Consider the following 14,678-nt stretch of genomic DNA (forward strand, 5'->3'; position numbering starts at 1 on the left):
TTTCCTACCGTCCTTCTTCCTTTTTTCCTGCTAATTTCTGCGGTTTTACCACAAAAAAACCCGCCGTTTTCTCGCCTCGCTGGCCTCAACGTGATATGCAAATCGCGCGGGGCATGCTGGGCGCCTTCATCGCGAAGGCGGGGGGCGCCGCTGGCGGGCAGGGCGGTACGCATGCGCAGACAGGCTCCGTCCCTGATTGGCGGCGCTGGAAGCGGTTCCGGGTGGCGGCGGGCGGTGCCCCCGGAAGGGCTCGGGGGGCGCGGCGGAGGGAGCGCAGCCGGCCGTGGAGCCTCGGTCCGCCCGCGGGTCATGGGGAGGTACGGGACGGCGCCCGGGCGGGTCTTCTGCCGGTGGCGGGAGGCTCCGGCTGCTTTACACCGGATTTCGCACTTTAAAATACGGAGGGAGCCGGGAGGGAGCTGGGGGTGGGCGCGGCAGGCCCTGCCCCGCGGCTCCCCGGGCCGGGCCGCGGAAGGGCCGGGCCTGGAGCCGGGCTTCAAACCGCCGCCCGTGTGGCGGCCAGCAGCCGGGGGAGGGGGTGTCCCGGGGCCTGAGGGGTGACCCCGCAGCCCTGACAGGCGGGGCCCGGCTCGCTGTGGGGCCGTGTCGGCTCCGGGTGGCTGTGGGTGACCTTAGCTCTTCCCGGCGGGGCAGCCGGTGGAAACGTTTTGCACGGGGAGGTTTCGTTCGGTCCGGTAATGGTGTTCCTTGTGGGCAGTCGTGGGGCTGGTGACCTCTTCAAGCCGGTGGCGGGGAAGATAGTGGAAGAAAAACTCTGTGAGGGGTGAGTACGGAGCTGTTGCCACCCTAGATGCCAAGTGCTGGCGCTTTGGGGGTAGAAGGTGAAGGTGGAAGCTGTGCCTCGAGGAGGAGGGAGGTTTGAGTTACACTTCAGCATCTAACAAGCACATCCAGGGGGAAAAAAAGGACTTTTGTATTCATCCCCTTTTAGCTAGCGCATCTAATGGACAAGTGCTTGTAACGGATGCTGCCTCTAGCAGCGTAAGGGAGGACTTTGCCTCATATTTATAATAACTAAAGCAAAACCCAGGAACCTTCCCAGTTTATTAACAGTAAAGAGACACCCAGACCATACAGTCCTTTGCAAACCTATTTAAATATTTTGTGACAATCGCTGTGTCTTAATGGAAGTGAGAGCCCCCTGAGCTCTCCAGGGAATGTGCTGAAGGTTTGTTTGGCTTGAATGTAGACTTTTAATTATGGCTGTAAGCCTGTGCTGGAGTACCAGTGCTTAATGAGTTGCAGCGAGTCGCTGAGGGTCAGTGGTGCTAATTGCACCCACCAGACGTACTCCTGCCACGGAGAGAAGCTGCTCTTGCAGAGGTCCGGGCTCACCTGCGCATTGCTGCTGACAGCAGAAACCAACACACTCCGTTCTTCTGACAGAAAAATGGAATTTGGCCAAGTTTCTACTTGTGCTTCAGGATCCTGGGAGATGCCTTGTCCTCTGCAGCAGCGCACGCTCACAGGCTGCTCGTGTAATATCTTCTGATAAACCCTTTTGTGCCCTAGTAAGGACAGCTCATGCTCTTTTGAGTGAAAATGTTTCCTCTCGCCATCTTACGATAGAGTGGGTGATACAAAAAATATCTGGTATTCCTGTAGGAATGAGAGTTATATGGAAGAGGAGGAAGCCAGAGTAGGTTAATGCTGACTGCTGATGTACTGGGAAGGCTTTGGAAAATGGCCTCTCCGTTCGCTGGGCCCACAGCGGTTGCTGATGTAATTAAAGATCTAGACACTCAGATAGCTGTAAGTAAACCGCCGGGGCTTGCCACAGGGCTGGCATGTGGGATTTGTCCTGGGAATCTGCACATCCCATTAGTTTTGTGTTTGGTGATCTTAACGGCACGCAAAGGGTGCGATAAGATTGGGAAATAAATGAACAAAATGACTTTATGCTAATAAAGTCATTTCTGCCCAAAGATTTTGGAGCTTCCTCCCCTGCATGGTGGGTAAGAATTCCTGCTGTGTGGATTTGTGAAGTGAGGTGTGGGGTGAACAGCCTGAGATCAGCCTAAACTAAAACCAGGACTAGCACGCTGATGTGCCTCCTGATCTTGTGCTGAGCTCCTTGTTCAGAAGTGCCAGCTGAGGGGTTTTAGGGTGTGAGGGTAATGGTTTTCTAGCATTAATTCAGTTAAAATTGAGCTGGAAACGTGCTGAGGGCGCTACAAAGTGTGTCTTGGATATAAATCCTCCTAAAAGTGCTCCGTGTCTGTAGGTGCAACAGTGCATGAGTGTGCCTTGGAATGAAGCACTAAAGCAGCTGCTTCTTGGTACTCCTGTGTGATTTCTGGTTTGTGTTTTGGTATGAATTAACCCAAACTAACAAAGCTTGCTCTGATGAGGAGAAAATGTTTATTTGTAGCTCAGGTGGCAGATGCTTTGTTCATCACTTTGTATGCAAGAGTGTTGTAAAGTTGTTTAAAGAAACTCTTTTCTTCCTCCATGAGTAAGTTCACCCTGGGATGCAGGCAGGGGCTTTTCAGACGCGGCGTCTGCTCTCAGCGGCTGCTTCTCTCCCGGCTCTGGGCCTGGCAGCAGCTGCTGCATGAGGGGCTTTTACATCAAACCATTCCTTAAATGCTCGTTTCACGTGACAGACCTGTCGCTGCTGCCCACAGCGGTTGCAGGGGTGGAAGGTCCGGGGTTTGGACAAGTTTCCTTTTACGGAGCAGTAAGGACAGAGCAAAGCTTCATCAAGCTTGTGGAGTTTAGAGCCCTCCAGCCACGAAATCGAGTAGTTTCCAGTCAGTCTGAGTGTTAGCTTGGTGGCCAATAACCTGAATAACGTCAGGCACCGCAGGGTGAATGGAAGATCTGAGTAATCAGTTAAGCTGCCACAACCCACTTCTGGTTCGCTGTTAACAGCTCAGTAAATCTCACTTCATTTACTGTGGCTGTCGGTGCCCGGTGTGGGAAGAACAAATCGAAGGTGTGGGTGTGCGTGTGCGTTTCTCCGTCACGTTACCTCAGAGTACCCAGACTTGTGCTCTCAGAACTCAAACCAAACGCTGTGTTGTCGAGCCCGCATTGAGGCATTGCTGCAGGTCGGGCTTCAAGTGTGGTGTTGCCAAAAACAAGACGTCCAGGCTGCAGCGGACACCCGTGGGAGCTGGAACCCCGTCTCCTTCACAGGCCCCTGGAGCGTGAAGACTCGAGCGCTGTGCCTGCTGTTCCCCTGCACTGCTGCCGCGGGGGCAAGCCCTGGCCTTTAGTTAAATCTTTTTGCATGGTCTCTTCCTCAAAGCTGTTTGTGATCCAAGGGAAATGTGTTCACAAAGGCCCTGACGGGAGGGCGAGGGAGCCTGAGGAACGAGCAGGCGGGTCGGTGCTGCTGCAGAGCTGCTCTGCCTGCAGCCACTGTGCTTCTCGGGGCAAACTTCATGTTCCATATACCAGGGAAAGTTTTCTCTTCATCTAAAAATTGCTTCTTGCTGCCTCCAGAGAAACACAATCTTCTGTAAACCTCTGGGCCCTATCAGGACACTGTGGACAAAGACATCATCGCCCCGTCAAATTCCTTCTCTGTTTTCTCACTGTGACTTTCATTTCCTTTTCCAGTTGATTGGTTTGGGTCCCCACAACCCCAAGAAGAAGCAGGACCTAGATAAACTTTATGATCTAAAAGCTAAAGCCCAACAGATTATGAACCAGTTTGGCCCTTCTACCTTGATCAACCTCTCCAACTTCTCAATAAAGCCAGAACCCGCCAGCACTCCCCCGCAGAGCTCCATGGCCAACAGCACCACCGTGGCAAAGATGCCGGGGACGCCCAGCGGAGGAGGACGGCTCAGTCCTGAAAGCAACCAGGTAATTTTATCCCCGAATTTTAGGACAACGGGGGAGATGCTCAGACCTGCCTGTGGCTTAATTCCTCTCCTTCCTTAAATCACCAGAAAAAACTTAACGTCTATTAAAGTATCGGTTACTGAGTGAACAAACACTTTCGTATATTTCTTCCCTCCCAGCCACTTCCAGGCTGGATGGGGTATGGACGCTGTAGGTGTAGAGGTTTTTTTCAGTCTCAGGAAAATGTCTCTTGGAGATGTGATTGGGAAATTCTTTTAAAATGTCGTTTAGATGGGAGACATAAACGTGCAGGTTTGTAGCCTCTGTCTTACCAGGGTGGTACGAGAGGCAGCATCGCTGCTGGGAGCTGCTGACCCGCGTGTGTGTTTGTTGTGATCCAGAGTCTTTGACGTGTGTAAAATAAGGTGCTGCCCGGCAAGTGCTCCAGGAATGAACCATGATGTCTCTGCGGGCTTTGCTGGCGCCGTGACCTCTCTGGGCAGTGTACTAGTGCCCCGACACGGCTGCAGGCACAGCAGTTCCACCGTTGGTGTAAGGGAGCCAGGAAGGGCAGGAATTCCCCATGTGTGTCTGGTTCATCTGACCAGGCTGACAGATGAGTGGTGATAATTTCCATCCGTATCCTGTCAGACTAAGTGTCCTGCTGTTGTTTAGCCGCAGTAAAATTTCTGCTCCCTGCCATGTTTGGGCTGAGAGGGTGCTGTCTTCTGCCCTAGAATAACCCAGCACTCGAAGATATCTCTGTTTTGCGTTTGAAACGCTAAAGCTGATAAGCACTAGAGCCATGGAAATACCTCCTTTGTGTCCTGAGCACAAATATAGTCTCTGATACGTTGCTGTCTGCCTCTTAAGACTTCTAGTTTTGCCTTTGTTCCCTCTTACCAGCAGCCTTGCTTCAGCCAGTGGCATTTTAGTGCCAGTGTGGTGCAGGAGACCTATTTATCCTGGCCTGCTGCATTCCACTTTCTGCTCAGAGCAAGGACTGGTGCTTGAAAATAACTCCTTAACACCTGATGTTTCTTATCTCTGCCATTCCCGAACTGTTGTGCTGTGTCAATACGTGTGACTTGGGCCTTCTTGGGGGGGTGGTGGGGCAGGAGGTCTTTTGTGGCTGTGCTGCGTAGGCAGCTGCTTTGCTGAAGCAGGGCAGTAAATCCTTCCTCTTCTCCCACACGCTCAGGTTTTAACCAAGAAGAAATTGCAGGACCTGGTGCGTGAGGTGGATCCGAATGAGCAGCTGGACGAAGATGTGGAGGAGGTCGGTACCAACCCATGGCAGGGGCTGCAGAAAGAGCTAACTGGGATTTTTCATGGACTGGTGGCCCTTTCCCCAGCTCAGGGAAGGCTCATTTTACACTTCTGTAGTCCCATGTCGCTGCAGCCTTCAGCCAGCCGTGTCTATTCCTGCGTCCCTGTGTTGAAAAGGGTTTTATAACAGCAATTATAGCAAATGCTGTTGAAATACTAGCTTCTGAGGGTTTATTTTCATACTTTCCGCATAATTTCAGCTGCTCAGTGCTGCTAAGACTGGTTGTTGCCCTTGTTCTGCCACAGATGCTGTTACAGATCGCAGATGATTTCATAGAGAGCGTGGTGACGGCTGCCTGCCAGCTTGCACGGCATCGCAAATCAAACACCCTGGAAGTGAAAGACGTCCAGTTGCATCTCGGTGAGTGATTTTTCTCGCCCCCCCCCCCAACCCCTCAGCTGAGAGCTGGGCACACGCCCTGAAGTCAGGGCATGGCTGCGGTGTTGGGCTGGAAACCTGTGAGTAGCTACAGATTTGTTGTTACTTAACAACACTGTAATAACCCGGGGATGAGCGGGGTGTCTGCCCCTCGCCGTCCCCTCTACAGATTTGGCAGTTGTGCCGTTTGCAGCAGTCCTGTGTTGGAAGGTCCCTAGCACAGGGACATGTTTTTACCATGTTTAATGCTGTACAGCCCTTTGCTACACTGCTTTATGGAAGCTTTTATAGCTTGTGTGTGGATTTTGGAGCACTGGTGGCAGGCAGGGGCACTGCCGGGATGTTTTGTGGTGATGAGGCTGCTCTTGCAGTGGGTGTTAGGGGTAGAGAGTGCTGATGCTCGAGCGTGTCCAGAGAAGGGCAACGGAGCTGGGGCAGGGTCTGGAGCACAGGTCTGCTGGGGAGCGGCTGGGGGAACTGGGGGGGTTCAGTCTGGAGAAGAGGAGGCTGAGGGGAGACCTCCTGGCCCTCTGCAACTCCCTGCCAGGAGGGGGCAGAGAGGGGGGATGAGTCTCTGGAGCCAAGGCCCCAGCGCCAGGCCCCGAGGGAATGGCCTCAAGCTGCCCAGGGCAGGGTCAGGCTGGCTCTGAGGAAGGATTTCTGTGCAGAAGGGGCTGTTGGGCGTTGGAATGGGCTGCCCAGGGCAGGGGGGGAGTCCCCGGGATCCCTGGAGGGGTTGAAGAGTCGGGCTGAGCCAGCGCTGAGGGATCTGGGGGAGTTGGGAACGGTCAGGGTGAGGTTCATGGTTGGACTGGAGGAGCTTCCAGGGCTTTTCCAGCTGAGATGATTCTGGGATTCTGTGACCCTCCCTCTCTCTTTTCCAGAGCGTCAGTGGAACATGTGGATCCCGGGCTTTGGTTCTGAAGAAATCAGGCCCTACAAAAAAGCCTGCACTACAGAAGCTCACAAACAGGTAAGGAGCCTTCAGTAATGCCAAGAATCACTCGGTAGAAACCTGATACGAGGAGGGTGGTCCTGGACTCCTGGCACAATGTAGATTTGTAGCCTCTTCAAGTGGTTTGGACTTGAAATCACTTCCTGATTCTCCTCACCTGTTTGTGCAGAGAGGATTGAGTTTGCTCGGGGGGGGGGTGCAGTGCTGACTGTGCCCCAAGAGAAGCAGCACTACTCGCTGTCTGAAGGGCAGCCCGGCTTGGAAGGGTTAAAAAAACAGCTGAGAGCTGCAGTCAGAAACTTGTCAGCCGCCCCCTTTGCAGATCCTGTGCTCTGTCTTTGCAAACACACTGCCAACTCCTCTGGTTTGCTAGAAAATCCACACCCAGGTGTGGGGGGGCCAAACGCTGGTATAGCCCCTCGAATCTGGAGGAGGCTGAGGGGAGACCTCCTGGCCCTCTGCAGCTCCCTGCCAGGAGGGGGCAGAGAGGGGGGATGAGTCTCTGGAGCCAAGGCCCCAGCGCCAGGCCCCGAGGGAATGGCCTCAAGCTGCCCAGGGCAGGGTCAGGCTGGCTCTGAGGAAGGATTTCTGTGCAGAAGGGGCTGTTGGGCGTTGGAATGGGCTGCCCAGGGCAGGGGGGAGTCCCCGGGATCCCTGGAGGGGTTGAAGAGTCGGGCTGAGCCAGCGCTGAGGGATCTGGTCAGTTGGGAATGGTCAGGGTGAGGGTCATGGTTGGGCTGGAGGAGCCTCAAGGGCTTTTCCAACCCGGATGATTCTGTGAAGCGCTCCAGGATGTCCTGGGTGAGCCGCAGGGCTCTGACCGGTGGTGGCTCAAGCTCCTGGGGCTGTGTTACACCTGCAGCCCACCACTGTGAGCAGTGTTTGGCACCTTCTGCACCTCTGTGAAAGGGTCGGGAGCCTTGGTCACTCACCACCACAAGTATTTAAACAGCTGCAAAAAACCTAAAGGCCTGAGAAGCTGTAGCAGAGGGCTACACCTGGGATTTCAGCTGTAGATTGGAGCTCTGGGGTTTTTTTTCCTCAATTCTGCTTTAACTGAATTGGGCCATCGCTGTGTCGGCTCAGAGCCAGGGAAGGAGCTGCCCTGCCGAGCCGCTGGCGCTCCCGGGGGATGTTGTGTCTCTGCTCCTGAAGCTCCTTCAGTAGCTGCTGGGCGGGGGGAGAGGAAGCTGCAAAGTGGGGTTTGATCCCGCTGCCCCTCGCAGCGTCGCTGTGTCACTCCCAGCCCAGGGTGTCGAGGAGAGGAGCGCAGACATTTTTTTTTCCTCTGCTCCAGCTTGGGACCCCATTAAGATTCAAACAGACTCGAAAGACCAGTGTGGAAACGAGTCAGGCAGTGTCCCGAGAGAACCCGTTCCTGCACGGCCGCAGGTTGTTTTGCAGGAACCTTGTCTGAGACACTTGGCTTCCCACGTTTTTCTCTTTCTTCTTGCAGAGAATGGCACTGATTCGCAAAACCACCAAGAAGTAGCCCCTGGGAAGAGCCGGGAGAAGACGCCGACGCATTTTGGGATATCTGCCTCTCCACTGAAGCCTCCACAATGCCATCCATGGGATATTTTTTTTAATGCTTTACAGAGAAGCATATATTTTTTATTAACGGTGCAGCAATATCTTGACTTTGAGGAGACCTGCCAAAAACATTCTACGCCCCCTTCCTCAGTCCCCCTAAGAGCGCAACGTATCTCAAAACAAAGACTTTTATTTGTGACTTGAAAGTGGTTTATCGTATAAGTGATTATCCAAGGGACAGAGCATTTGGTCTTGTGTGGGACAGTATTAGAAGCATCTGTAGAGGTTTTTGTTTCCTCCTTCCTGCCCCTACCTGCTCCAGTACTTTGTAATGTCAGTGTTTATATAAATACTTGCATTTGTTTTACATGAATAAAGAAATTATTAATCTAAAACCGTGGCACCGTGGTCGTGTGCTCTTCAAACCGCAGGCAGAGGGGTGGCAGCGAGACCGGCAGCCTCTGCCTTGCCAGCTTTGTGTTGGTGCTGCTCTGGTGAGATCTGCCCTGGGGTTTAGAGCGAGGGGAAGGGTTTGCCCGGCCCTGGCTGTGCTCATGGGGCTGGGCAGGGGATTTCCCCTCAGCCCGGGGTGAGCAGTCGGCCCGTCGCTTGGGCCGTTCGGACCATCAGGAGCGGGATGTGGTGATTCTCAGTGCCCCCTCAGTCAGTTTGCAGATGACACCCAGTTGGGTGGGAGTGTTGATCTGCTCGAGGGTTCGGAGGCTCTGCAGAGAGACCTGGCCAGGCTGGAGCCATGGGCTGAGCCCAACTGGGGGAGTTTCACTGAGGACATAACCCCCAGCAGGGCTACAGGCCTGGGGAGGAGTGGCTGGAGAGCTGCCGGTCAGAGAGGGACTGGGGGGGTTGAGAATGAGCCAGAGTGTGCCCAGGGGGGCAAGAGGGCAAATGGCATCCTGGCTTGTGTCAGCACTGGCGTGGCCAGCAGGGACAGGGAAGGGATCTGAGCCCTGGGCTCGGCACTGGGGAGGCCGCCCCTCGCTGACTGGGTTCAGTTTTGGGCCCCTCACCCCAAAAAGGCCATTGAATGACTCGAGCGTGGCCAGAGAAGGGCAACGGAGCTGGGGCAGGGTCTGGAGCACAGGTCTGCTGGGGAGCGGCTGGGGGAACTGGGGGGGTTCAGTCTGGAGAAGAGGAGGCTGAGGGGAGACCTCCTGGCCCTCTGCAACTCCCTGCCAGGAGGGGGCAGAGAGGGGGGATGAGTCTCTGGAGCCAAGGAGCCAGCGCCAGGCCCCGAGGGAATGGCCTCAAGCTGCCCAGGGCAGGGTCAGGCTGGCTCTGAGGAAGGATTTCTGTGCAGAAGGGGCTGTTGGGCGTTGGAATGGGCTGCCCAGGGCAGGGGGGAGTCCCCGGGATCCCTGGAGGGGTTGAAGAGTCGGGCTGAGCCAGCGCTGAGGGATCTGGGGGAGTTGGGAACGGTCAGGGGGAGGGTCATGGTTGGGCTGGAGGAGCTGCAAGGGCTTTTCCAACCCAGATGAGTGTGGGATTCTGTGATTCTGGGGCTGAAGACAAGTAATTGAGGCTTCTCTGCCTGCCTTGGGACATCAAGAAAGGCCGTGCCCCCCTGCCCGTCCCTGCCTGCTCTGCTCAGTCTCAGAGACGCTGCAGGTGCGTTTGCCGTGGTGAAGAGGCAGGCGGCAGCTCCGCAAACCCCGGCACAACGCGGGGGGCTGTGTGTGCCCGCAGGCAGCAGTGGGGTGCATCCTCCCGGCCCGGCTGGCTGCTGGGGCCCTCAGCCTCCCGGTACCTACGGGGGAAACGGCCTTGGCTGAAGTAATTCAAAACCAGGACGGGCTCTCTCCTCGGCTGAGGAGCCCGGGGAGTGCGATCGCACCAGTGTGCTGGGTGCTGGGGCCGGAGGGAAGCGGTTCCTGCTGCCAGGGAGCGGGGGACGTGGAGTTGTTCACCGGCTGCTCCAGCTCCGGGCACCCGGAGGAGCCGCTCTCCGAAGCAGACCCTGCCTTGTCCTCCAGAGCCGGGAGGAGCCCAGCGCTGAGCAAAGGGGTCGAGTAGGAAAAGGGGTTCAACACTGATCTGGCGTGGGAGCCGGGGTGCCGACAGGGCCTGTGGTTCCTCTCTGGGGGACGGAGACCTTGTAGGAAGGGGTTTGGTGAGGGAACAGGGGAAGGGAGGTGACACCCGTCTCTGCAGGCCGCTGCCCTGTCCTGTGTGGGACCCTTCCCGTGGGCAGCGCTGGCCGCTTCCCCTTCCCCAGGAAAACACGGGCTGGCAGCGAGGTGAACAGGGGGTGTTTAATGCGCCCTGGCAGTCGCTCACTGCTCCTGCCTACACCCCGGCTGCTCCATCTCTGCCTCAGCTCCCGTGCACCACGGTGGGCAGAGCCCAGCGTGTCCCAGCCCCTCCGGGGCAGGCTGCCAGCGTCCCCCAGCTCTCTAGCACGAGCATCTCTGCCGCTTCTCTTCCTTCTCCGACACCCGAGCCTTGAGCGGCACCGGCAGCGGGACGCTGCTCTTCACCCCGTCCCACGCCTCGGTGGGAGCCAGCCGCCCCGTCAGCAGCGCCTGGTAGATGGCCACCGTCAGCATCTGGAAGGCCTGGACCACGTTGCTGGTGTCCTTGGCCGAGGTCTCAATGTACTGGACCCCCAGAGAGGCTGCCAGCTTCTCTGCCTCCTTCCTGCCCACCCGTCGCTGCCCTGCCAGGTCACTCTTGTGCCCCACCAGCAAGAAGATGATGCTGAAGGGCTGGACCGTGTCTGTCACCTCCCGGTGCCACTGCCGGACGCTCTCAAAGGACGCGCGGTTGGTGAGGTCGAAGAGCAGCATCCCCCCGGCGGAGTTGCGGTAGTAGGAGCGAGTCACAGACCTGGGGCGCAAAGAGAAAGGGGGTGAGCAGCCCCCAGGGCTTCCCTGTGCTGCTTTGGGCAGCATCTCCCCTCCCTGCAGAGCAGCCCCAGCCACGTTCTGTCCCCTGCAGCGGGCACTCTGCTTCCAAGTCACTGTACGAGGGAGGAGAATCAGCCCTCTTGCTGTATCAGCAAGTGCTCCAGGCAGCTCTGTCCCTGCTTGGCCACCAAAGCTCATCTGTCCGCTGCAGCCACAGCCCCAGAGACTTCCCATGGCTCGCAGCCACGTCCCCGGTGCTCTCCCATCCCCTGCAGCCACAGCCCTGCCATCCTCCCGTGCCCTGCAGCCACGTCCCCTGAACTCCCTGTCCCCAGCAGCCAGCCCGGCCGGCGATGGGCACCCCCAGCAGTGAGGTGTGAGGGCTCCTTGGCAGTCGAGCTGGGGAAGCCACTTTTTGCCCAGCTCCCAGTGGGCTCCCAGCCTCTTCCCCCAACCCTCTGCAGCTGGAGGGGCAGAGAGGTGCTTGAGGGGGTCCTCTACCTTCTTTGGAGCTGGAGCAAAGGCTTAAAGGTCACCCCAAGGCTCCTTTCCATGGCGTTGGCTCGCCTGGGCCCCTGCAGCCTGCCCAGTGCTGGGCATGGTGGTTCCTCACCCACGGGGCTCCCCCCAGCAAGGGGGTGGTGGGGGACATGACTGTATCCAGGACCTCCCTGGAGTTGGGATCACATCTCACCAGCACCCCAAATCCAGGAGGATACCCAGTACCATCACCCCTCCCCACCCCACGGCCAGAGCCAGACCCACCTGAACCGCTCCTGCCCGGCCGTGTCCCAGAACTGCAGCTTCACCCGCAGCCCTGGCTCCAGCTCCACAAACTGAACGTAGAAATCCACCCCCACCGTCTGGTTGACGGCGTCCAGGAAGACTCCCTCGGTGTAGCACCGCAGCAGCGAGGACTTGCCCACCGTTGAGTCCCCCAGCATGATCACCCGGAACTGGTACTGCCACCGCGGCTCCATCGGCACCTCCGGCGGCTGCTGGGACCCGCCACCCCCACGCTGGGGGCATGCACGGGCAGGCAGGCTCCGCTCCTCCACCCACGAGGCGTTCCCACCCCGCCATGGGTGCTGGGTGGCCCCTTTGAAGCCTCTTTTCTCCTTTTTTTTTGGCTCCATCCAGCACCCGGTGGGTCCCATTTTCCCCTGGGGGGGCCCATGGGGTGACACTGCCATGTGCAGACACGGCGGGGGGGTGTTACCCCACCAGCAACCCCCCAGGGCAGAGCATCTACCCCCCGTCATGGGTTGAGCGCAGTGGTGTGTCCCTGCCAGGGGTCCGGCGCTCAGCCCAGCCTTTATTTAGTGTAGAAAAGCCTCAGGTTTATTAAAAACGCTCCTGCAAGGGATGCAAGGGAGTATTATTTTTTTTTTTTAGAGCCTCCAAATTAAGGCTTGAAATAAACTCGAGCCCGGGTGGGGACACAGCCCCACGCATCGCCCAGGGGGCTGTGGGGTGGGGAGAGAAACACCCCCGTGGGTGGAGGGTCCTGTGTGTGTCCCCCCCCCGTCAGCACTGGCAGCGCTCCCGGGGCTCCCCCCGTGCCGGGGGCCGGCGGCAGCAGCTCTGGCTGGGGATGAGCCTGATGCCACCACCGCCGCGGTGAGGGGCGAGTCCCCCCCGGCCCAGCGCCCGCTGGATGCCCCCCGCCAAGGTCTGGAAAGCCAACTCCACGTTGAGGTTGCTGCGGGCCGAGGTCTCCACGAAGGCCATGCCCAGGGCGGCGGCCAGTTGCCCGGCTTCCTCAGCCGACACGGCTCGCTCGGCCGCCAGGTCGCTCTTGTGGCCCACCAGGACGAAAGCGGGGGGCCCCTCCCCGGCGGCTTCGCGGTACCACTCGGGGACGCGCTCGAAGGACGCCCGGTTGGTGAGGTCGAACACCAGCAGCACCCCCGCCGCGCTCCGGTAGAAGGATCTGGTGATGGATCTGGGCACGGGGGGGGTGGTTTAGGGGGCACCCCAGCTCCCCACCAGCCCCCCGCACCTACTTCCGTGCGGTGGGGGCTCGGGGGGAGACTTTTGGGAACAGAAAGGAGAGACCTGCCTGGACCATTTGAACTCCCCTTTCTCTTCAGCAACTCCGCCTCCAGACTGAGAGGGGGTGTCCAGAAGTGAGGTGTGGGGTTTTACAGGCCCCTCTGTCGTGTCCCCCCCCCTCAGCCCGGGGTGCAGGGGGGATGGGGCAGCACCCATGGGTGGGTCAAGCACTGGGCAGACACGAGGCACCCCTGGACCAACCCTTGGGCCCCCAAAAGGCCCCCAGGGATAGAGGCAGAGCAGGACCCCTCCCTCCAGGGCCCTTCTCACCCCATTTGAGCCTCTTTCACCCCCCAGGAGCTCCTGACACAATCAGGAAGGAAATCACCCAGCCCACCGGCACCCACACTCAGCCCTGCTCCCTTTGGCCGCCCCCCAAATCCAGCTCCAGCTCCGCCACAAGCTCAGCACAGAGTTTCAACAGCCCCTTAAAAGCGTCGCAGCGAGCCCGTCCTCACACGCCCAACCGGGGACTTTACACCCAGCCCAGGGTGGGGGGGACAGGTCAGCTGGGTGCTGGGGTCCCCCACGGGGGGCTGTGCCCCCATCCCCACCTCACCTGAACCTCTCCTGCCCGGCCGTGTCCCAGAGCTGCAGCTTGGCCCTGCCGGCGGGCGGCAGGGGGACGGTGCGGCTGTAAAACTCCACGCCAACCGTGGGGCAGGGGGTGGCCGCCCCCCCGCTCGCCCCTTCGGCGAAGCAGCGCAGCAGCGAGGACTTGCCCACCGCCGCGTCCCCCAGCACGATGACACGGAACTGGTAATGTCCCCCGGGATCGGGGGCTTGGGGGGGACCCGTCACCGTCCCCATGCTGGTGGCTGCACCCGGTGAGGTGGAACTCTGAGCTGGTGGGGCCAGGGACAGGTCTCCACCCTTGTCCCCACCCCACAGCACCTTCCCTGGGGATGGCTCTGGCCTCCCAGTCACCTGGGCTGGCAAACAAACCGTCCCGGGGAGGAGGGAGAAGCCACCACCTCTGTCCTCCTGTCCCTGTTTGGTGTTGTCACACACCAGCTGTCCCACTGCCTGGTCTGGGTAACAAAGCTGGGGACAGCCAGGCTGTGGCTGTACAAACAGGCTGCTGCAGGGGGGCTGGTGGCCCCAAGGGAGCCAAAATCCCTGGGGGAAGCGGGGGGGGGGACGGCAACAGGAACAGGACAAACGCTAGGGGACAGGGGAGTGCCCCTGGGGCCAGAGGCCCGGACAAAGGTGCTCTCTGCAAACAGCTCCTGTCACCTGCAGTGACACCAGGGACTTTGCCATCACCCGGCCCTTCTCCTCGTGACAGCTGTGCAGTCTGGGAAAAACAGCCCCCGGTGACAGCTTAGAGGTTGTTTTCACCCTCACTTTGAGAGAAAGCTGCTTTTTGTCTGGGGAGGAGCCGTTCCGTGTGCCCCCACCACTCCCGACCCGGGGAACCCCCACCCAGGGCTGGGGAGGGGGAAGCCCTGGGCGTGGGTGCTGCCCCGGCTCCGTGTCTGCGTCCAGCTCCTGGTCAGTGCAGCTCTGGTGGGCAAAGGGCCCCACATCAGCTCCCTGGGGTGGTTGAACTCTGAGGAGCACAAACTTGAGGGAAAAATAGGTCAGACACGTTGATTTCCAGTAGAAAAGCAGCACCTCTGAGCGGCACAGAGGGTGCCGGAGATCGAGCCCTCGTGTAGAGCCCCAGAAGGGGCAGAACCTCACTCACCCTGCAGGATTCGGAGCCTCAGGTTGGAGAAGTTGCTCACATTTGAGGTGTTGAGCC

At 58.5% G+C, this 14,678-nt stretch overlaps 3 protein-coding genes across 4 annotated transcripts; 1 reads left to right on the forward strand and 2 right to left on the reverse strand.

The window, feature by feature from the left end:
• The first annotated feature begins 214 nt into the window (after positions 1–214).
• TAF12 (TATA-box binding protein associated factor 12) lies at positions 215–8,406 on the forward strand. Of its 2 annotated transcripts, none has more exons than XM_074926036.1 (6): positions 215–317; positions 3,589–3,837; positions 5,018–5,095; positions 5,392–5,506; positions 6,409–6,497; positions 7,936–8,406. In XM_074926036.1, the coding sequence occupies exons 2-6, from the start codon at positions 3,673–3,675 to the stop codon at positions 7,969–7,971; spliced, it is 483 nt and encodes a 160-aa protein (XP_074782137.1). In that variant the 5' UTR covers positions 215–317; positions 3,589–3,672; the 3' UTR covers positions 7,972–8,406. The 2 variants fall into 2 exon arrangements, with proteins under 2 accessions (XP_074782137.1, XP_074782135.1); XM_074926034.1 differs by lacking the exon at positions 215–317 and adding an exon at positions 1,690–1,773.
• Positions 8,407–10,423: 2,017 nt separating this feature from the next.
• Positions 10,424–11,856, reverse strand: LOC141969966 (ras-related protein Rab-39B-like). Its single transcript, XM_074926221.1, has 2 exons — positions 11,642–11,856; positions 10,424–10,856 (listed from the first exon to the last, which is right to left on the reverse strand). The coding sequence occupies exons 1-2, from the start codon at positions 11,854–11,856 to the stop codon at positions 10,424–10,426; spliced, it is 648 nt and encodes a 215-aa protein (XP_074782322.1).
• A 547-nt stretch (positions 11,857–12,403) lies between these two features.
• On the reverse strand, positions 12,404–13,741 carry LOC141969968 (ras-related protein Rab-42-like). The gene is made up of 2 exons (XM_074926223.1): positions 13,491–13,741; positions 12,404–12,821 (listed from the first exon to the last, which is right to left on the reverse strand). The coding sequence occupies exons 1-2, from the start codon at positions 13,739–13,741 to the stop codon at positions 12,404–12,406; spliced, it is 669 nt and encodes a 222-aa protein (XP_074782324.1).
• Between the last annotated feature and the right edge of the window lie 937 nt (positions 13,742–14,678).

This window comes from Athene noctua, chromosome 24, assembly GCF_965140245.1.
Source record: "Athene noctua chromosome 24, bAthNoc1.hap1.1, whole genome shotgun sequence".
Taxonomy (NCBI): Eukaryota; Metazoa; Chordata; class Aves; order Strigiformes; family Strigidae; genus Athene; species Athene noctua.